The sequence below is a fragment of the Anastrepha ludens genome, chromosome 5 (genome assembly GCF_028408465.1).
Source record: "Anastrepha ludens isolate Willacy chromosome 5, idAnaLude1.1, whole genome shotgun sequence".
NCBI lineage: Eukaryota > Metazoa > Arthropoda > Insecta > Diptera > Tephritidae > Anastrepha > Anastrepha ludens.
The window spans coordinates 65684069-65707205 of NC_071501.1; the positions used below are offsets into that span (position 1 = coordinate 65684069).

The window sequence follows — 23137 nt, forward strand, 5'->3', positions numbered from 1 at the left end:
GCGGAAGTAAAATGTAGATACAATAAATGCGAACGAGTAACAAAATTTCATATCCCACACGCAATGTTTTGCAAATTCAGTTAAAAAACAACTTTATTAAATTAGTATTTACTTAGAACTATCATAACTACACAATAAAACCGAAACATCCGTGAGAAACCAAAAAATTAGTGAACAAAAAAAAATATCGACAGAAAACCGACGAGCGTTGTTGCATTTAAACGAATCATAAATCCATGGACAGGATTTTAATTAATTGAATTCAGTGATAAGGAGCGCAATGGGGTAAGGAGCTTAACTAAATAAACAAATTTACTATTATTACCATATTTTCAGTACATCTAAGCAAAATTTAATTGATTAACAGATTATTAAAACGAAAATTATGCGTGAGCAACCCTGTAAATAGTATTGAGAATTGGCAGCACTTTTGCTTTTTGTAAAAGATTAGGACACGTAAGTTTTTTGTCAAATCTGACAATCTTCTAAAAAACAAATTCACGAATACCACGGAACGTTAATCTCTGCACATATTGTTCGTTGCAAAGGAAATTACTCTAAAAATCATTTATATATTAAAAAGTTTCAACTTGGAGTGTAAATATAACTTATTTTAAAAATGACCGATCCAGGTCAGTGGTATAATCAGTTACCCCGCTTTACACGCTACTGGATAACATGCACGGTTGTGCTAAGTCTGCTGGCCCGTTTCGGCATATTGCCTATGAACTCGGTGTACTTAAGTCGCCATGCCGTATTGGGTCATTTGCAATTATGGAGATGTGTGACCGCATTATTTGTCTACCCACTAACATCAGCGACGGGATTTCATTTCCTCATTAATTGCTATTTCATCTCGCGTTATATAGCGCAGCTGGAAAAGGAGCAATTTGGTCGTAGTCCAGCGGATTATTTGTATATGCTACTATTAGTCGCATTTCTCGCCAATGTTGGTGGTTTGTTATTCAATGTGAGTATTTTCCAATTTTGAAATGTTTTAGTAATTGTACTGATTTTTATATATAATAGGTATTTTTCCTGATGGATCTATTGGTGGTATCAACAACATACATTTGGTGCCAGTTGAATAAAGAAGTTATTGTGAACTTCTGGTTTGGCACACGTTTTAAAGCTATATACTTACCATGGGTGTTGGCGATCATGGAACTAGTATTCCAAGGGTAATAAAACCACGTAATTATTATAAAAATGCAATGACTAATTGGTTTTCTCTCAGATCGATAGCGTCGCTAATTGGTATATTTATTGGGCACTTTTATTACTTCTTCAAATTCCAATATCCACAAGAACTTGGTGGCGGTGCGTTTTTGGAGACACCGAATTTGTTGTGAGTGTTGTTACTCTCCTCTATTGGAACTCTTCAAGACTTACGATTGATTTGTTTTCAGAAAACAATATGTGCCAGATGTGAGTGGTGGATTTAGTGGATTTGGCGAACCACCGGTGAGCCGCGCACCTCAGCGGCCAGCACCAGGCAATCCTTATTTCGGCAACACTTGGGGGCGCGGTAATCAGTTAGGTCGAAATTGAAGAGAAACTGAAACGAGGTAATGAAGTGGAATGTTTTACAGCGCAAACTTCTGAATAAATGAAAGATATTATGTTAAACAACGTTTAATTTACACATTTGTAAATTTATTTGCATTTGCATACATACAGAGTACTATGGTAATGCCGTAATTTATCACTGCACTAATTTCTTCTAACATGAATGGTGAACTTAAAACAACGCATCATATAATGGCATATGTGGTTATGTATAAATTTAGTATAAATTTTTGGTATTCAATGTTCACACGAAGAATGTGATGGTAATAGCTTTGTAAATAGTATAATAAAAACAACAAATCTATTATAACAATTTATTAAATTTAATAAGAGAACAAATACTTAGTAACAAAATATGCAGGCAAGTGTATACAATATGGCATATTCATTTGATATCGCAAAGCAAAGCAACGCCACGTAATATCCAATGGTCTGGCGACTTCACTGATTGTAACCAAAGTGGTGTGATGTAGTTGAGATCGGTGCGATTGATTTTCTTATAAACTGGACACTGGAAAATTAAAAAGAAAAACGTTAAACTTATAATTCAAAAAAAGTAAAAATTTCAAATTGAAACTAAATAAAGTAAAAAAAAGGTTTTTTACATTTGAATTATGCTACCTTTTTTTATTGATTTATTCAATATGCAGCTTTCGTTTACTTTTAGTCGTATGAATAATTCTAAGCTTAAATAATAATAATATTTTAAGTGCATACTTTAAATATACACCCACCGTATATAGTTTTGGATTTTTCGGCGCAACAGAATTTATAGCGTATATGTGCACAACTGGAAGTGCTACGTACAACACTTTGTTTGTCGCTTCAATTAATCTGGAAAGCTTGCGATCCCAGCCAGCGCCATCCACAAACAAGCCCTCGACAAAAACACCCTCTTTCGGTGGTTTCTTACACTCATCGGTGCTCACTTTCAGCACATCATTGTGCATGGTGACTTGATCCAAGGCCCAGCCCTGATGAGCTCGAGCTACTTCTTGTTTCATGGCAGTTAAGAAACCTTGTGGATTGAAGAACCCGGACATCCAGAATACTACTGGGCGACCCTGCATTTAAGCATAAATTTTAAATCAAATACTAAAATGCTTCTATTTCAGCTTAGTGAACTTACAGTGAAACACCAACTGTTGAATTGTTGATTACGTTCCAGTAATTCGGTAAACCAGAAGCCCAAACTAGATGATACCCAACTTCCGCGCTTCCATATTTCAGGTACACGGGCATTGAAAATATTATCTAAAGCGTCCCGCAGTTGTTCGCTCATAATGATGGTTCCTTCAATGGCTAGCAATAGGTCCTTCAGTGTAGTTCGGACCAGGATGATGATCTGCACCATAAGAAATGTACATTTACCGTCTATGCTAAGTATATATAGCCGTCAAGACTCACCCGCTGCATGCGATCAATTTCTTGCCGCAAAAATATATTCATTGAGCTGGTATGACCCATAAGACGCAGCCGTTCTCGAACCTCATATAAATCGTATGGTGGTGGCATTTTACTTTGCATGTCACGTGTTGAACGAGCTACACGATCTTCCCGGGTCTCACCAGTGCCACCACCGGATTCTAGAATAATAGAAAATACGTTCTTTTAAAGAAGTTTAGATTAGATATCGATGCATGATTTATTGTATTTATATAGATTTTATAGTGCACAAATATAATAATGTGGAGTATTACGAGTTGTTACTTTAACTGTCATACTTGAGTCGTCTAATGACACACAGTTGCTCAGAATTGTTTAATGTAACAATTAAATTGTTATGCTTTAACACTTTGAAGCTTTGTTCCCATGTTAGGCAAAGTCTATGCTCCAAATGATTGAATTCCAATACACTTAAGTGTTCCATACTGCGGCTTCCCGCAATTTCAAATAACTTTTCCCAACCGACTCAAATTATACTTTCAACTATTCCTCGCTTAAGAATATACATATGTTTATCAAATTAACCATCTAACGAATAACGATAACTAATCCCAGTTCGTGCGCCTTCAGTGAATTCGTGTACCTGTTGCCAGCTTTCGTTGTTGTTGTTGTGGAATCAGCAAATATATTCCCCATACATATACGGAGAATGCTGCTGAAGTGACAATCGTTGGCCGGATATAAACCCGGATCGTTCCGGCTTCGTAAAATTGACTGTCGTGGGAACGTTCCACTTTCATCGTGGAAGTTAGGCTTTTCAATTTGCTCACACGTACGACTTGTCAAATATCACAATTTGATAAGCTATTTCATCATCAATGAAACAACTGAAAATTCTCGTTTAGCTGGAAGTATTCAGCTTATCAAAGCCGAGTGAAAAATTGTGTACGAGCGAGCTGAGGGTAATTTGCAAAACTGCGACTGCTTCGGTAAAAAAGTGGCTAGTGTGTTGCAATTCGCAAAAAGACAAAATTGACTTAAAACTAGTTGGTGTAAACCTTAAGAAATACATGTAGCTGGTCACAGTTCTTCAATACAAAAGCAAAGTTGTTCTACTAAATTATTAAAGGTTTATTTGCTCAGACGCACTGATACAATTTATTGAAAATAGAACATTTTATTGAAATGGGCAACTTCAAATTATTCTAGCAACTGCCGTTGTGAATGGGATTGTAACAAGTTTATCATTTCGAGTATTCCTGTACTCGTATAATATTTTTCTAAAATTTACGAAACTATTTCCAGGAGCAGTCTAGGTACCATCCATGATAATTATTCATTATTTCATAATTCTCAGTGCTTCCAGGTTGGATTTAACTATTTCTTCAATTCAAATATTTCTTTAATTAAATAATTAAACTATAAATATTACTTTTGGTTAAGGAAACTATCTCCATTTGAGATATTAAACACCTTTGTGACAGTTCATAGTTAGTCTATGAAATATTATACTTCGACTACATTTTAAGTATTTTCTGCTCAGCACAGAAGAAGGGTGATTCTGCAATTTGTGTCAACTATCGCGCAGTGTATTGCGTAAAGCCCACCATCAGCCAACTGATTGGACTTTATCAGTTACGCTCCAACTATCGACCAGATATTCACGATACGCCAAGTCTTGGAAAAAGCTCTTGAAAAAAGAATGAGCACGCACCATCAGAGTTTGTCGATTTGAAAACAGCATGAAAAGGAATTGTCTACAGGGTCCGGCACTTGAAGTGGAACCAACTTTAGACAGCTCGCGCAGCTGATGTACGAACATTAGCTGTCTGTTAGTTGGCTAAATGACAGTTCAAAGAATTGTTTACAAGAGCGTGGAAGCATGTTGCCGAGAGTAAAAGCGAAAAACAAAAATCAGTAAGTGATTTAAAACGTAATAGTGTGATTGCATTATATTTAGCTGGAAAATTCCAACCAGCGATTGTTCGTGAGCTCGAGCACCTTAAAGTAAATAAAGTTTTTATTTATCGCACCATTACTCTTTGCAATGATACTGGTAGCATCGCGAAACGTCATAGAGGTGGTCATCAAAAGACTGTAACGTCACGTTAAATGGTTCACAAAGTGAATAAACGATTTGAGCGAAACCCCGACGAAGCCCCAATCAAATGGTGAAAGAACTAAAAATATCTGACCGTAGCATCCGCCGCATACTGACAACTGATCTCAAAGTCAAACCTTACAAGTTCCAAAAGGCGCATGATCTCACACCAAAGCAGCAACAAGTCAGACTTGAAAGAACGAGAGAGTTGTTTCGCTTAGCCGAAAGCGGTCAACTTCCGATCATTGTATTTTTTGGCAAGACAATTTTTCAAATTGAGCAATTCGTAAACTCCCAAAACGATTGTCCGCGAGTAGGCCAAAATACCTGCAAATCACATTCGAGCAGCTTGCGATTCGTTTCTGGAGCGGCTCAAGGCCATAGTCAAGGCAAAAGGTGATCATACCGATCAGAAAAAAGTAAATTGATTCTTAATTTTGTATTATTTTCACACATTTTTTACTTTGAATTGGATTTGTAAAATAACGTTGGGCAATATCACCAACTCCGTAGGAATTGTGAAAGACCTCTCTGGACCCTTTAATACCAAATGGAACTTCAAACTTTTTTAAACTGATTTTGGGAAAGTTTGTTCGAACCGCAGAACTCAATGCTCAGCCATCACATTTTATAAAAACATTCATCGTTTCCACGACAGTCGGTTCTATGTTACCGAAACGACCCGGATTTATATCCGGCCAAGGACTGTCACTCCAGCAGCAATCCCCGTATGTAAATATGGGGAATGTTTATGCTGCTACAACAACAACAACAACATAAAAATATTCATGCTGGGTTAAAACGAATCTAAAGGGTCTTTCAAAACATGCGCCTAGATTTTGTTTTACAATAAATTAGTAAAAATTTAGATTCTTTCAGGTTTCACTATTTTGTTCAAAATACGACTATTAACAAGTATTTATCAAAAATCACAGCATTTAAATGTCAACCTTGAGCACGTCTACAGGTAAAACCCCCCAAACAGTCAATTATGCTTTCATGAGTGCCTAATTGTGAAAATATTGAAATATCGATGTTGAAGGTTATTCAGCAACATTTTGCGCTACAACAACAATATTCTTAACCGAACGCAAAGTTTTTGATCTGACAGTCCTTTTTCTACCCTCGACAAACCAGTTTCTTGAAATTTTTTCAAAAACCTTTGTACTGTCGACTCATTCGGACGATTATTTCCACCAAGAAAATCACGAATTTTGCCATCTGTTGTTCTTAGAGGTCGGCCATTTTCATAATAAGTTTCAACAATTTTATTGCGTTGTTCTGTCGTGAAAAACTGTACATCTGTCTACTTGTCAAATATCAAAGATGACGTAAAAAAGGTACAATCTAGGAACATCTAGGTGTGTCTTTTGAATGGCCCTTTCTTAATATCACTGGCTTAGAATTTACAAAAAATGAATTATTCGATAATAACATTACTCGAAAACGGCTAAACCGATTAGTCTCAAATTTTACCACAAGCTTCTTAAATATATTTTTTAGTAACTAAGCCAAGATTTTTTCTCACCGATAAATGTTTATTTTTTTATAAACAATTTAAGGCCGAAATTTTGGTCAAAAATGGTTTTTTTTTTTTTTTTTTTTTGAGAAAAAAAAATTTATTTTGCTTATTCCTTCGATTAATTACTAGATTTAACATTACTTTAACGAAATCTGTTTGGTTTTTTTATTTTAGAGGATCCAGTTCAGAGATATAGTGGATAAAGAAGCAAGGCGAATGGGTCATCAAACAAGCAGTCGTTTGAAGAAATAAGGAACTTCATTTATTAGAGAACCACTATTTACACCGATAATAATGTCAGCATTGAAATCCAACGGAAAATATCTCTTGCCGACAAGTACTATTATGAACTAAGTAGGTAAGCAAGTAATATTGTGCCCTCTCAGAGCACAAAAATCACATTTTATAAGTCTCGGGCGTGATACCGCTCTATTGTATGCTGGAGAAACTTGGACAATGAGACGGTCCTCGGTGAGTTCGCGACCTTTGCACTTTGGCGACGCCGAATATCGCAAGCGATGGAACAATAAGCTGTATGAGCTTTTCGCCGACATAGGCATAGTGCAGCGAATAAATTTTAGTATCAGCTGAGTAGGCCGTTTTATTTGGCGTGGTATCTGCTGATAGCGGATTGAGAAGTGGAAGGACTTGGATTCACCTGGTGTCAATCTGGCGCCAATTAAGGCGAGAAAGAAACGGCTGGCGTAGTTTGTTGAACTCTTTAAAAAATACCCTAGTCAAGTAGCAAAGGATCTGGGTATATATAGGAATTCGCACATTGAATGCCCTCTGTAAGCGCTCAGTTTGTGCCTCTTGCCATATCATTGTTTGTTTTCCTAAAAATTGTACCCTATTAAAAAAATAAACCCTATTAAATGGTTAGCTGTCTGTCAGTTTTTACTACTACATACTACACTTAACTTTAGCCGCCACACCTTATAAATACAATTACTTCCTATGTCTTACATACATACATATTTACACGTTTCAAACTCACCCTTTGGCTGTATAGAAATAATCGTATCCAAAATACTCCGCATTGTATTTGTCTGGTAAGTAATTTCAGCATTTGAGTGAAAACCGTAAACTTGTGGTGAGTCCAATAGAGGCATATCGTCGATCGCCTCCAAATATGCTTCTTGCTCTTTGAAACAGAAAATCTTGTAACCTTTGTAGAACTCAAATGTGGGTGCAAATAGATAATCGTGGAACCACACGCGTGCGAAAGTATTCAACAGACGCTTATCATAATCGTCTGTAACTCGACCACCGTACTGCACTTCACCCAACATATAGCGCACTGTAGTCCAGCTAATACCCTTGCCCGGTTCCAAATCGTCCAAGTGATTTTGTACAAATAAACAACTGGCGTACCAATCAGCAAAATTGAATTCATATGGTATATTCCAGCCCAATGGACCGAATTTACGTCGCTCTTGTACGACTGAATGTAAAAAGGAGATCGCAAATACCAGGGGATGGTAGAAATTTGATTGGGAGTAGTCGAGAAAATCTTGTGACAAATTTCCGTAGGTACGCTTTAGACCGGCACGTATGCCTGCTGGTGGTTCATTAGTAAATTTAATGGACATCTGCAACAAGGTAATTGAGAATTTCTCATGTGGTTCGGTTGTGATCCAAATCCGGAAGGATTCATTGAATGAACCTGCTTCAGCCTTTTCCAATTCCAATAATTGTAGGCACAATTCGTTCATATACTCTAAGCCCAAGTGACAATTTTGTAACAAGACCCAACCACCATCTCTGAGGCAATTTTCCACTAGCTTGCGTGCGTGTATTTCTTGGCCTTGACCCATCGATATGGGATAGCACTTGAGTTCATTTTTCTTGGCCAGAGCTTCGATATTGGACGAAGGATCCGAACCCATTGAAAGGAAGCAAACTAAAGGTGTTAAAAGTTTACTCTCCGATAGCAGTTCATCGAAATTCAGAACTACTGGTTCTGCGAAACGATCACCCAAAGAATTAGCGATATATTTGCGACTCTGTGCAATGGTGCGATCCACACACCACGACCGGATTAGCAACAGTTTATAGAACGGTTGCAGAGAATTTAAACCATCCGGTATTGTCTCATTTTCCGGGCATTCTTTTTTATACCAATTGAACCAACCCCGCTCGTTATTCGTGACCTTAGTAAGAACATTAGCAAAAGAAGGCATCTTCGACAATTGCACCAAATTCAACCATGTCTCGTCGGTGATCCAGCGGAATGGTACAGGTGGACAATCATTCAAATTCAAAGCTGCGCCGCCTTTTATGAAATTCTGAAATTCATCATAGCTCACAAGATCCAGCTGACGATCGATATTTAGCGCCATCAAGAGTACAAACAAAAACTTATGCTGCTCATATAATCCCCGTGACTTATAACGATAAATCTCAAAAGTCAAATATGAGATAATACGTTTGATGCGTTTAGCTGTAATATGGGTTTTAGCTGATAGATGCATAGAGGCATCGAAACGGTCCAGAAATTGAACCAGCGATGTTTGGTACATACAATTTACCATCGCCATACTGCACACCAAGAAATATAGAACGCTGCCACGTGTTGCCACTGGCCGATACTCTTCGCGCGCCAAGTTGATCTTTACCTCAGTTACTTTGGCGACTTCGATTTTCTCCTTCACCTCTATAGCCGTATTCTTGCTGGTGTTCAGCACTTCAATGACAGTTACATCATCCAACAGGCTACCTTGAGTGGTGGATAGTTTGTGTAGCAAATTCGCTTCTAACTCCTTCATCTTCTTCATATTATTCGTCACCGTTTCAACCAAATCTTGACGCTCCTCCTCTAGTTCTTTGCGCTCTGTCAGAATCACACGACCTAGCAGCTGGTCCTCCAAACCCTTCATTGTTACTGTAAAGTCTATAATTGACGTACGCGCCGATACTTCCGGTGTGTAAGCGGGGTTCGGTAATTTTGTTGTTATATAACAACGAAATGCTGGATTGTAGTCAACTTCTTTGTCGCCAACCTTAATTTTGTATGTTGTGCCGACCTTCAGCAAATTTCGGTCCAAAACATTATCCAGGCAAGGATCCAACTCTTCACCAACATCTTCAATAATTATAGGTAAGCCCAAGCTAACAGAATCTTCGATATGATTGCGGAAATATTTGTGATTCAGTGTCGTCACTATGAGATTATTAAATTTCTCCTTATTCTTAATCCATGCTTTGCCTTGCGACTGGGGATCGATCAGCAATGGGAAGCGTACGGCCTTTGTAGCGATAATACCATTCTGCACGGACAACTCATCCGAAGGGAGACCTTGTATATTCCATTCACCGATTTGCGTGCGGTCCGTTAGACTTTCGATAATATTTAGGTTGAAAGACAATGGTATTGTGCGCTCGCGTACTTCCTTCAGCCACTGATTTTGTAAGTCAATACGATATTCTTGGTTAAACGGACCCGTATACGACAGGAAGGCAGTCAATATTATGGTGTCACCTACAAGACGATCCGTTTCGCTTTTGAATTGCGCAATCTGTTCGGTCCAACGTATTTTTTCGCCAGCCAAACCGCTAATCAGCGCCGTTGCAGCATCCATTTTGTCTTGCACCTTTTTCGCCTCAGCCAGCACAGCATCCTTCTTAGCAATAGCTTCGTCAAAACGCGCTTGCACTTCAGCTAATTCGCGTTCTTTAGAAGCGAACAATTCTTCGGCTTCTTGCAAGTCAGCGGCCGCCTTCTGATATTTAACCGTTTGTATGGCTAAATTGGCCTTCAATGGCAATACCTCTTTATTCACCTCAAAGTACTTAGCCATTGCGATGGTCCAGGACAATAGACCGGCAACATTGCCGCAAGCCACCTTGGCTGCTTCAAATGTGTACATACTATTAATGAAAAAACAAATAAGAAAGTGATTTCGGTTGAAGAAACTGTGGTACACACCTATAGGTAAAATATGGCAGCATCAGATCCACCATTTCTGCATTAATGATGTCCGTTGGATATTCGACAATCTTCTTTAGGAAACTCGTATCTGACATCACCTTCAGCGACTCTTCCCAAGAGCTTTGTAGAAATTGCTTTTCGAAATCCGGTTTTATGGGTTTTATTTTCTTGCGAAATAGAATGCATACCGCATCCATAATGAGTGTAATCAAGTATGGCGGCTTACCCAGTTTTCGTACAGTCGCTATATCGGCGGCTTTGATGGTCTAGTTATAGGAGAAAATATGTGAATACTCAATAAAATAAAATTAGGGCACTTCGCTATCGCAGTTTACTTACGCGTAACGCGGCTTCGGCTTCCTCTAATGCTGGACGAGCCTTTTCCAGTTTAGCTTCGGCAACCTCTTTGTCGGCCGATATGACTTTCACTAACTCACCAGCCTGTGCTTTCTTCTCCGCAACCTGTACTTTGACAACTTCAGCGGCGGCAGTGGATTGTGCCACCGTCTCCAGTACTTCTTCAGCCTCTTCCGTCGCGATTACAATGACTTTATTCATTTCAATCAAGTCTTTTTTCAGTACGGAAACCGCAGCGCCTGCTTCGTCCAACTTATCTAAGCCTGAGCTCATGCGATCGGACATTGTAATGATATTCACTTGTTTATCTTTGTACAAAGTCATGTAGCTTTGTAAAAAGGATATCAACGACTTAGGTGTTACAAATGTAGTGCGTCGGAAGCGTTCGAAATATGATGTACAAGCCTCGGATGCAGTTTCATGTATCCAACTCATTAAGTCTATAACTTGTTCTTTTATTTCCGGAGCACAGACTATGGGGAAATCTTTCAAGTAATGCTCCGATACCGCAACACGCGCATCCTCGGGCCATTTTTGGAACCAATCAATGACACAACCGGAAATAAGACCAGGAAATTTCAGAGAGCGTGCACGGAATTTCTCGCCAATCTACATATGCAGTGGTATAAGCACTGTGAATACAAATGTATTCTGAAGCGATTTCAGCACTTACCGGTGAGAAGCAAAGCGCAATGTGTAGATTGAAGCGTGCGCGTGACAAGAAGAAGTCATAGAGGTTGTCCTGCGTTGGTATGCGTTTTGGAGCTATTTTCTTCATGATGGGTATCATTTCATTGTAGATTTCGTCTAACATAAAAAAGCAAGTTTTCTTTTATTTCATTGCTCGATTTTTCGACAACTTACCCATTTCATCCTTTGCAAAAAGATTTGCAATTTCACCAGAGCTGAGGATGTTGTTAATAAATTCCAAAAAGCCATCATCCTTGATTTCATTATCGGTAAATATGAATGTTATGCCACTTCCTTCTAGACCAGCTGTGCGATATAAATATTTTAAATCTTCAACGAGATTACTCGCATTGTAGGCACGTGTTAGTACGATTTGGAAGAACTTATAGTTAGCTATGAAGGACGCCAAACGTGTAAGACTTTGTTTGCCTGAACCGCCGACTCCGACGAGCAGAGCATTGCCCCTTTGAGAAAGGTGGGAAATTGGGTTAGGCAATAAGTGAAATACACAGTAAGTCGACTTACCTCGGCATACTTAATATTCTGGAAACAATCATAAGATGAACTAGTGCATCACGGAAAAATACCATGTCCATGGTGAATCCACGTACGTATTCATTAAATTGGCCCATGTAGAAAAACACTTTCTGTTTCACAAAGTCGAAACTGCAATTTAGAAAAATGTGTAATAACGGGGTTTCCAATAATTTGTTGAAAATCGATTCGCGCCGTTTGTTAAGTCGCATGGTGGTGAAAGATCTTAGCTTACAACTTTACAAGATCAAACTAACTCAAGACGTAAATCCGCTAAAGTGTTATGTTATTCCAATGTTGACAACCCTCTTTAAATCGGCTGTAAGCTAACTAAGATAATGATTTCAAAGAAACTTTTCGAGCGATTGAGTACAAAGGGCGATCGGGTGTCATAAAATCTGCTTACACAGCTTTGGTATAATGAAATTGTTCGTTGCATTGCCCCTCCAATTTGGGACACATATAAAAGCTCATACTGAGTTAAAACTAGGATGTTCAATAAGTTTTGCGGCTCGATAGGTTTTATTATTCAGTAGAGTCTCCCTGAATATCAATACACTTGTTCCAACGAAATTCTAATTTATGAATCCCACCCCTGAAGTAAGAATATGGAAGGGCTGCAAAATAAGATTCCACAGCTGTTACGACGTCATCATTTGGTGGAAAACGCTTTCCGCGCATGCATTTTTTAGGTCTCGAAATAGATGGCAATTGCTATTCGCCAAATCTGATGAATACGGTGGATGCTCCAATGATTCGAACTTTAATTCATGTGTGTCAACCATTGTCAGAATGCTCTTGTGCCACGGTGCATTTCCCTGATGAAAAATAGTTTTTTTCTTTTGCAAACTGGGTCTCTTTTCACGAATTTTTCCCTTCGATGGGTCTAAACGGTTACAATAATATTCAGAATTTATTGTTTTACCAGTTTGCAAATAATACACAAACAAAACACCTTCTTGGCTGATTTCTGGACACGAACTCGTTTCGGAGCCGAAGAACCAGATTCAAACGCCTGAGGTTTCTACTTCTTCTTTTTCAGCCGCTCGACGATTTTCCAATACAGAATGCTGTATTTTTTCTACGATTTCTAGTGTTTTTCCTGGTTTGGACTCCTTGACGTGGATCGGCTTCAAGGCTTGTGTGACCAATTTTAAATTCAGCAAACCATCTTTCTCCTGCACTAATTGATGGCGAAAAGTCCTTATACACGTTCAACATTCGTTCATAAATTTCGTTTGCTTTTAAACCTTCCAAAAATAAAAATTCAATCACTGCATAATACTTGATTTTTTACATTGTAGAAAATATTGTGACACGTTGATACTAACTGGTTTGTAAACAAAGAATCGCTTGAAAGATTGAAATGAAACTTCATACTCTCTTATCTAACCGCAAAACTTATTGAACAACCTAGTATTATATTTGAGTAAGTCCGAAGAGTCAGCCCATTAGTTTCGACACTCAGCTTTTCAGCCGTATAGTGTACAAAATATGTATGTACTATATGTGCTAAGTTAATTTAGGAATCTCAGTTATGTTATCACTGTGTTTAGCTGGGATGCTCTTTAGGGCACTTCCCTTTAATTACAAGCAGACAAGCAATTAATTAAGATCCAATAAATCCCTTATTTGGGAAAAACTTATCATACTCGAACCGTAAATGGAGACCACACCCATGCGATTTAAATTTGAAGATAGTTACAAGAACTTTTAGAATAAATTTGAGGTTTGTGAGAATAGATAAGTGCACGTATCCTCAACTAAACCCAAATAAAACCTATTATTTCAGTCTAACACCTGTGAGGGATATTGGACTCCAGATTGTAAAGAGAGAAATATGTAGTTCGGAGAGCTCAACTTAACAAATAACAATCCAATTCACTCTACTGTACTTCTTACATGGCCAGCTAGTTATCTGAAATAATCTTAATATTAATCAATAATCTATAGGTGGATGAGGTTTATCTCCCGACATGAGATCTAACTACATTGCAAACGATCTTTCCCATATCTTTGAACTGTCGAAATAACAAAACCTCACCACTTCACTTTGAGCTAGGAAAATTCTTGCTGCAGAGCAAAATGAACTTTTTAAGCAGCTTATTTAAATTTTAAAATTAGAAAACTCTGCTGATTCCATTCTCACCTTGGTAATTCCTCGTATATTTTTGGCGGTTCTAGTGATACCTCCTGTTCATCATCTTCCCCAGCATCTGGAGCATCCCTTAAAAAGTCAACGAAAAACGTTTCTTCTTCAGGATAATGCTCAGCTATTTCCTCTGGCAAATTTTTCAGAGCATCGCCTTTCAGGCAATTCAAAAACCACTCTTTGTCCTTGAACTCGGTAAACCGATCCGCAATAACACGTGTACATTCATGACACCACAATTTCAGCACGGTTTGTATACTGTCGCATTCCTCCGCCTTTATTTTCAATATACCTTCCCAAATGCGAGAGAGATCACGCAAATTGAATACATAATGGAAATTCGCAGGTGTCGGTAACATTTTCGCTTTGACATTTTGCCAGAAAATACGAGTGAGCGGCACCAAATGTGGTATAGTGTCAACGACTTCCTCGTTGAAGCGCGACAAACAGAAATAACCTTGTCCGATTTTATTGAAAATCTGATCCATAGAATTATGACTTGGTAAAGTGCAGTTGAAGATGGATAAGTGGCGTTTCAAACGATTTGGTATATCATTACGACCACCACCCGGATGTATCATGGCTGCCAATAGCTGTATGTCCATAATAGTAGAGAAGTCACCTGTGGTGGTATAAGATTTAAAGTATAGGTATTGATTTCAAATTTTATTTAGTTACCTGGCTTTTCCAAAGAATAGAAACCACCCTGTTCGATCATTTGGCGCACAATTTCGTTGGTGATTTGATCACCCCATTCATTAATCACTGGCATATTTATATCATCTATGAAGACAGTCATCGATCGTTGCCCCGGTGGACCATAGGTGGTACCGACACGTTTTTCCACATATGATTCGATAATACGCTACAAAAATCGGGCAAAATGAAACGTTCTATCTGTTAACATTCATTGGGAAAGAGGATAAGCAGAGCGTGCATGCATTTCTCTTAAATATACAAAGCATTTTTAGGAACTAAATCTGTCATAGCGTCCGTGTACTGCATTTTTAAATCCAAGAACGTATTTTTGAAATAATTATAATAGGACTATCAATAAGTTCGTGCGGTTTTACAACAGATGGCGTAACTTGATTATTATTCCATCGATCCACATTTCCAAACATTCATTGGAGAGCTACTGTCGTAAGGCACAAACGTCAGTATAAGTTTTTTATTTGAAGCGTAAACAACAATATTTTTACCACACTTGAAAATGTCGAATTTCGTGCCAAATAATGTGTTTTTGCGGGGAATTCTTCTTCATTATTTTAATATGAAGAAAAAAGCAGCCGAAAGTCATCGTATCTTGGTGGAAGTTTATGGTGAGCATGCTCTATCTGAGCGAACGTGCCAGAAGTGGTTTGCACGCTTTAAAAGTGGTGATTTTGGCTTGGAAGACGAAGAACGCGAGGGTGCGCCGCCAAAGTTCATGGATACCGAATTGGAGGAATTGCTCGATCAAGATCCGGCTCAAACGCAAGAAGAGGTTGCAAAAACTTTGGGAGTTGATCAATCAACCATTTCCAAACGTTTAAAAGCCATGGGAATGATCCGAAAGGTAGGCCATTGGGTGCCGTATGAATTGAAGCCAAGAGACGTTGAACGCCGTTTTATGGCATGCGAACAACTGCTTCAACGGCACAAAAGAAAGGGTTTTTTGCATCGAATTGTGACTGGCGATGAAAAGTGGGTCCATTACGACAATCCAAAACGTCGGGCAACGTATGGATACCCTGGCCATGCTTCAACATCGACGTCGGCGCAGAATATTCATGGCCTGAAGGTTATGCTGTGTATCTGGTGGGACCAGCTGGGTGTTGTGTATTATGAGCTACTGAAACCGAATGAAACGATTACGGGTGATGTCTACCGACGACAATTGATGCGTTTGAGCCGAGCACTGCGAGAAAAACGGCCGCAATACGCCGATAGACACGACAAAGTTATTTTGCAACATGACAATGCTCGGCCACATGTTGCACAAGTGGTCAAAACACACTTAGAAACGCTCAAATGGGATGTCCTACCCCACCCGCCGTATAGTCCAGACCTTGCGCCATCCGATTACTATCTCTTCCGATCGATGCAACATGGCCTGGCTGACCAGCACTTCCGTAATTACGATGAAGTCAAAAAATGGATCGATTCGTGGATTGCGGCAAAACCGACCGAATTTTTCACAAAGGGAATCCGTGAATTGCCAGAAAGATGGGAAAAAGTAGTAGTAAGCGATGGACAATATTTTGAATATTAAATTTGTAACCATTTTACGTCAATAAAGTTTCAAATTTCGAAAAAAAACCGCACGAACTTATTGATAGTCCTATTATTATATTTTTCTGACCAAGAAACTAAGTTTTTTCCGCAGAAGAGTGGGGAATGGTTCAGTTATGAGGGAGTGTAAGAAGTTCAAGGAATGATAGGAAAGGCCGTAAATAAGGTTCAATACACTTTAAAGATCTTTCACTAAATTTATTAACACCATAAAATAGTTTAATCTAGACCTTTGAGATAGCGTACATATCGGAGTCTAAATCTGGCCTACAGGAAGGTGGTTAAGGGTTTGAACTTAAACTTCTGTGGGTCAGCCACCACGACGAACTTTTGTGAAGAGCTGTACATTTCTGCGAAAAAGTACATTTGGGTGCATGTTTCCTTAATGTTTTTTATTTTTTTATTTTTTGTGAGTAGTATAGCGGATTACATTTTTTTTATGAGCAACCAATAAAACAGTACCAATCATCTTTCTAGTCAATTAGGTCTCCAGAGATGGTGCCACTGCAGGAACTCTTGTTTCGACTCCGGTGCAAAGCAATAAATTCTAGTTTCGTTTTTAGAAACATTCCGGTTACTAAATTCATCCCAGCAATTCATGTTATTGCTACAGAGTTTCAAAAACTCGCGTGAATACTCGTCATGATCTTGCTTCTGAAATGGTGTCAGCTTGGGATATCCCAAGATGATCACGGAGGATGCTCAGAATGGTCGTAGAATTTACTCCAACATTTTTTTTAACAAAGCAAATTTTTCGCCTTTATCAACTACTATATCCAGAGTGCATAGCTTCAATATGCCGATAACCTGAGCGCCTGATCGTCTTCAATTAACTCTCTACCTTGCTTGAAGAACTATGACGCTTTCAAATTATTAGTTTTGATGGTCATAAGCAGATGACATCACTTCAATAATGTTTTTTCTTTTGGTTTTTGAGGAACTTCGTCACAGCACAAAACTCAATTTTCTTCACTATTTATCCCACGATATATGCAAGTATGATAGATATACTAAGTAAGTATGACATAAGTCTATCGTACTCGTATACAGGTCCAGTACTTTGTATGTATGTATAATTGGCGCGTACACCTTTTCTGAGCGTTTGGCCGAGCTCCTCCTCCTATTTGTGGCGTGCGTCTTGATGTTGTTCCACAAATGGAGGGACCTACAGTTTCAAGCCGACTCCGAACGGCAGATATTTTTTATGAGGAGCTTTTTCATAGCAGAAATACACTTGCCTGCCGAGTGGCGACCACTATTAGAAAAAACGTTTTCTTAATTTTGGTGTATCACCAAGATTCGAACCTACGTTCTCTCTGGATTCCGAATGGTAGTCATGCACCAACCCAGATACCAACACCCGGATACGGCGCTCCAGTACCTTATATAAGATAAATAAGTACCATGCCCTACGAGGTGTTGTTTCTGGAAGCTTATAAGATATGCAGGTAAATAGACTACCAGAGAACTTTTGTAGACGACATTTTTTGAGTTTGGGGACGAATGTCATGTTTCTCATATGTTTGCTAAGGTAATCGAAAATTACAAGTAAATTACTCGTTTTAACCCTAATTCCATGTCGTTCCCTTTGACCTTATGAAAAATTCATAAGGTATCTTCTAAGCTTTAGCTAAAAATATCTAAAGATAATATATTTTTCATTTAAATAATATTTTATCATAAACAAATGGTATGAAACAGACACCGTGCAGAAGTTTCATAGAAAACGAGCCCCCACACATACCTGGTACATATTTGGTGTTGTTGCCGATGAAAAATTAAAGGACTTGGATAAATGTTGCTCCGGATCATATTGCGCCATATATCCTTTAATCATCACCGTCTTCGCAGTACCCTGCTCACCAATCAGCAGCACCTGCTTGCGCTGCTTTGCAATATTATGCATCAGGTATGCGGTACGTACGTTATCCACATTGGGCACTAAAATCGAGGCGAACTCCGGTATGCTATCCTCAGGGTAGATGAAATCTTCAACTCGCGTATTCCAATGTTGCCATAGACCCTGATCATCAACATAATATTCAAAAATCGTCTCGTTTGGCTGTCTCTTTGGCCACTCTTTAAAATATGCGAAAAATACTAATAAAAAATAATATCGAGCTGAGGCTGCACTTACTTAGCTTTGACGGATGCTTAACCAAATATTCTTCAAATTTATCACGTTCGTTGATTTCCAGCACAGCGCCCAAAGTCCACATTAGAGCAAATAGGAACATACGTTCCAAATATCTTTCGCTTCGATTGCTACACTCCTCTAAAATGCCGTCCATAATTTCGAGCATTTGCTTAATATAGATTGCTTCCAAAATACGCATTTTAGCCATGAGCTTTGTTTGTAGGAAGGTATGTGCATCATCATAGATGGCAGCATAGCATCGTCGGTATATTTCTGCTTCAGCTGCGGGCTGCATGTGGACCCAAGCTGATAAAAGGAAAAAAAGAAAACTACAATAATTAAAATTATATCTCTAAAAGAAATGCATTTGTTTTAATTAGAAAAAGATTAATTAGCTAAAAGAAACTAATAACCAGACCATCCAATATATATATAAATAATATATTTATATAATTTTGTCACGAAAGGTTGTATGTAGCAGCAAAAAGGAATCGAAGTAGATGTAGACATATATGTATAAACCAGAATACCCATATTGATGAGAGGGGTGGCTGTGCGTCCGTCCGTGTACACGATGGCTCGAGCAAAAATTAATATTATATACTTTAATTGAACTTCGTATACACATATTGTGCTTTGTCCATCTATTTTTGTATTGAAAATATGCGAAATCGGTCAATAATCACTGCTAACTTCCGTGTAATGGTAATTTTCAAGAAAGAAAACAAGTGATATCTCGGTTATAGATAAAACAAAATTAGACAAGCAAACGCAAGTTAACTTTTGAAAAAGTGCACGGTGCCACTCCCACTTTTCGGTGAGTGAATTTATCTCGATAACGACTTAATAAACTCGGCCAAACTTGGTACACGTTTTGCTACCCACCTCATTTAGAGCCGACCTAAATATTATTGAGATCAGATAAAAATCACGCCTACTTTTATAAGTTATAAACAAAATTTCCGTCCGTCCTTCTGTTTCCACACGCTATTACTCTTATTAACTATGAGTTTGCTTTATTTCAAAAATTAACAGCCGGCCTAAATTAACATATGTGACCTGGTCTACGAAAAGGTACCTTACGTGCGAAAACAAGTTTTCGAGAAAACAGCAGTTAAAGTTTAAACTTCTAAAAAAATCAGTCTTTTTCGTATTTGTACTTTTCTTTTTTTTACTTTTAACATTTTGAAGAGCCTTTCACACACTATTCGAATCAACAAAAAAGTGAAAAATGACTTTTTTGACACGTAAGGTACCTTTTCATAGACCAGTTCACATATACAAAATTCAATCAACCGAATGCAACTTTCCTTACTTACTTTTTCTGTTATGTAGTTTTCGATATATAGCCAAATATCGGTTTTCGATTAAAGTACAACATTCAGATCATACAAATTTCTAATATCTGGAGAATCCGATAAAACCGATCAAACCCAATAATACAACAAATTAAAGGTAATTTCCAATCTTTCCTTCTACCTCTGATCAGCATTTTAACATCTCCTATGATCCCATTTTTCTTTTATTTAAGTGGCGCTATATACTTAGTTGGTTGTTTGGATGAGTTCCTCCTCCAATTTATAGTCTTGTTGGTGTTTCACGATTAGAAGAGCTCACAGTTGTACGCCCCCTCTGAACGGCAATATATCATATTTTATGAGAAGCTTTCTCATTACAGAAATATGTTACTATCGAGGCTTTGTCATTATATGGCAAGGGGGACAGCTATATGAGACTGTTTCTATCGTTTTCATGTGTCGAGCCCACTCCGGGTCACACGATGCGTGATAAATGGTAGCACAAAAATCGATTCTGTGTTGGTCACGTGTTAGACTTTGGTCAACTCATTCGACTCCAATGCCACAGGTTTACCAACAGCGTTCGTTTGTTTTTATTTGATGAACAAAAGTGCTTTTGTTGAGCAAAAGTGGTTTTTAAAAAGCTTCAGCAGCGGTATTGGGCATTTTTAACAGTATTCAACAAGATGTTTTTCAATGTAAAATTTTTTCCAGTTCTACCAATTACGAAAGTCTGTGCTGCCAAACAAATTACAAATAACAAAACCAACAGAATGAATGTACCCCCTTTTTTTTTTAATACAAATCCGTAATTTGGCATTATATCGGAAACGACTTGGTAGAAAACTAAATTATGTAAATTTTTGGATTCAACGATCAACCTTACGAAGTAACTGGATGGTCTGGTCTTGTGTAAAAAAATCATTAATTATTTGGGATGAGCTGACGATCTACCATAACTGGTTAGACTTATTTTGTAACAGTAACCAAAGACGCTTTGCATGCATCTGTCCCTCAGCTCTTCCACTAGAATATACCAGAATACGTTTGTATCTACATACGTGCACTTACCTTCCATATAGACCATCCACTTCAACACCGATGAGCTCATAAATGTCATACCGACACGACTTACTGTAGCGGGCGAAGCATTATCCACATTATCTGGTTCGAATACCAATTTTGAATTATCCGCCATTTTTATACGATCACCATTGGCTAAGGTCAAGGTTTTATTATCGTCTAATACAGAGTTTAAATTTTCAATCCAGACCGCATCTACGGGTCCATCCAGAACGATCCAGCAGTTTTGATGTTTCGGTATTTTCAGCGAACGTCTCCATAATGTTGAGAAAATACCATCGGTCCAATCATTGGTGGCCACGTCGAGGCGACCGAACATTTGAGGAGCAGTAATGGCCTTTGAATGGTGAATTTAGAGGATTAATGGAAATAAGTAGTGACAAACTAGAATTAGTAGAAACAAGCAAAGACACGTACACCTAGGTGGGGTGAATCTAAATACATTAGGGATATGGAACAAAAAGCCTCAAGAGGTACTCAAATTCGTCAGAAGCCTTCAATTATAGGCCTACGGTCAAGCGCAATAGACCGCCTCAGAGTCATGCACTGCGACTGGCCCAATAATAATATAATGGTATTGAAATTCTCTATGAAAGGTCTGTTTTACAGAAAACATCATTTAACTTTTGAATGCAATATTTTATCTTCCTCTCTCAAACCTTAAGCATTTGGTTGACTCACCTTCGGGTTCATTCGCATCTCCTTATGGGGCTGTCCCATTTCGGTGAAGCATCTTAGCATCGCATGTGTGCAGCTTGTCTTTCCAGAGCCAGTTGGTCCCATCAGCATCAAACCGTGTCGCACAAGCGAAGTTTCGTACAGCTGCACGACCTTCAGATTCCATTCAGGATTGTTCACATAACCCAGTTCGTCGGCTACCTTTACAATGGCACGCTGAAGATCTTTGTATGACGCTTGGGTCAGCTTAATACCCGGAAACATGTCATCGATCAGTGAAATAAATAGACCCTCGTCTTCATCAATCAGTTTTGAAACATTCATGTCACGCAACACGCGCATTACGATAGTCTCCTCTGTATCAGTGGGATTGGCACGCTTTTGTGCACCTAATGTACGTAACACTGATAAAATGTTACGCAAGCCAAAATCGTAGTGCACTTGCTTAGATAGCTGCTCTTCGCAAAGCTTGTAGAGGGTGTAAAATTTACGCGACAACACCAAATTTTCCTTAAAACCACAACTGGCTAATTTCACCCGAATAATAATAGCGCGATCCGGTACCATCATTGCCACAGAACGGAACATAATCTTTAAATTTTCGGGCAATTCTTGACGCCCTGCATAGCCGGGATTCATTGTAATGAAGAGACCAAATTCGGAATTAAGCGTGACTGTATCACCATCGCTGAATATGAACCAGCTACGCTTTTCTTTACGCGCAGTCAACACAATATAAATTTGTTGCGCTGCTACCGACAACACAGGCAACTCGATGCGATTGAACTCATCGAAACAGCCCCAAGAACCAGACTGTGCTAGTCCTTTATAAATACGACCCAAGCCGCGAAAATCCATTTGATCCGAACAATTGAACACCACGACCAATTTGCCCAAAGCACGGCCCATATCTTTAGTTGTCTCTGTCTTACCAGTGCCAGCAGGTCCCGCCGGAGCACCACCCATTGACATACCTACGAATATAGAATTTTAAATGTAGATAATGGTTAAGGCATAAGTACGATAAATACAAGCTCACCTATAGCTTGTGCTAAAGTAATGTAACAGCGATCTGTCAATGGTGTAATAGCCAATCGCTCAGTTACACCCAAATATTCGTTCTGATATATGAAATTCACATCCGTAATACCAACTATAACGTCGTCATTATCCTCGTGATAGTAGAATCTCGCTTGCTTTTGCCATTCAAAGTCGCTAATATATTTGATACGCATGGTGCATAAATCGTCGAAAATATCTCTAAAATGAGAATGTTAAAAAATCGTGCATATAGGACATGCATGGTGTAACCACTTTGATAAGGCTCAATCTCTCATAAATGAATACTAATGTATGTATGATAATGGAAACTCAAACAACTGGAAATTTAGATTTTTTCTACACAATTAAGAGACCGAGATCAAT

The 23137-nt window shown here is 38.4% G+C and overlaps 2 protein-coding genes across 3 annotated transcripts in view; one reads left to right on the forward strand and one right to left on the reverse strand.

Moving 5' to 3' along the window:
* Positions 1–473: 473 nt before the first annotated feature.
* Positions 474–1882, forward strand: LOC128862930 (derlin-1). Of its 2 annotated transcripts, XM_054101768.1 has the most exons (5): positions 474–970; positions 1030–1181; positions 1238–1348; positions 1410–1568; positions 1681–1882. In XM_054101768.1, exons 1-4 carry the CDS (start codon positions 620–622, stop codon positions 1549–1551), a joined length of 756 nt encoding a protein of 251 aa, XP_053957743.1. In that variant the 5' UTR covers positions 474–619; the 3' UTR covers positions 1552–1568; positions 1681–1882. The 2 variants fall into 2 exon arrangements, with proteins under 2 accessions (XP_053957743.1, XP_053957741.1); XM_054101766.1 differs by lacking the exon at positions 1681–1882 and having other exon boundaries at positions 1410–1643.
* Positions 1883–1938: 56 nt separating this feature from the next.
* Positions 1939–23137, reverse strand: part of LOC128862931 (dynein axonemal heavy chain 8) — a 42830-nt gene continuing 21631 nt past the window's right edge. The window contains exons 18-34 of the mRNA XM_054101769.1: positions 22752–22972; positions 21716–22686; positions 21023–21371; positions 18654–18959; positions 18261–18595; positions 14921–15107; positions 14240–14864; positions 12082–12222; positions 11731–12020; positions 11540–11673; positions 10849–11475; positions 10507–10775; positions 7576–10448; positions 2977–3155; positions 2699–2914; positions 2304–2633; positions 1939–2080 (exon numbers count right to left, since the gene is read on the reverse strand). Coding sequence (XP_053957744.1) covers positions 1955–2080; positions 2304–2633; positions 2699–2914; positions 2977–3155; positions 7576–10448; positions 10507–10775; positions 10849–11475; positions 11540–11673; positions 11731–12020; positions 12082–12222; positions 14240–14864; positions 14921–15107; positions 18261–18595; positions 18654–18959; positions 21023–21371; positions 21716–22686; positions 22752–22972 — 8179 coding nt within the window. The 3' untranslated portion in view covers positions 1939–1954. The remainder of the gene's footprint in view (positions 2081–2303; positions 2634–2698; positions 2915–2976; positions 3156–7575; positions 10449–10506; positions 10776–10848; positions 11476–11539; positions 11674–11730; positions 12021–12081; positions 12223–14239; positions 14865–14920; positions 15108–18260; positions 18596–18653; positions 18960–21022; positions 21372–21715; positions 22687–22751; positions 22973–23137) is intronic.

Coding starts and splice junctions, on each gene's coding strand:
- LOC128862930 (XM_054101768.1), top strand. CDS start 620: ATGACCGATCCAGGTCAGTGGTATAATCAGTTACCCCGCTTTACACGC. Junction 971..1,029: donor TTGGTGGTTTGTTATTCAAT/GTGAGTATTTTC, acceptor TATATATAATAG/GTATTTTTCCTGATGGATCT. Junction 1,349..1,409: donor TTGGAGACACCGAATTTGTT/GTGAGTGTTGTT, acceptor ATTTGTTTTCAG/AAAACAATATGTGCCAGATG.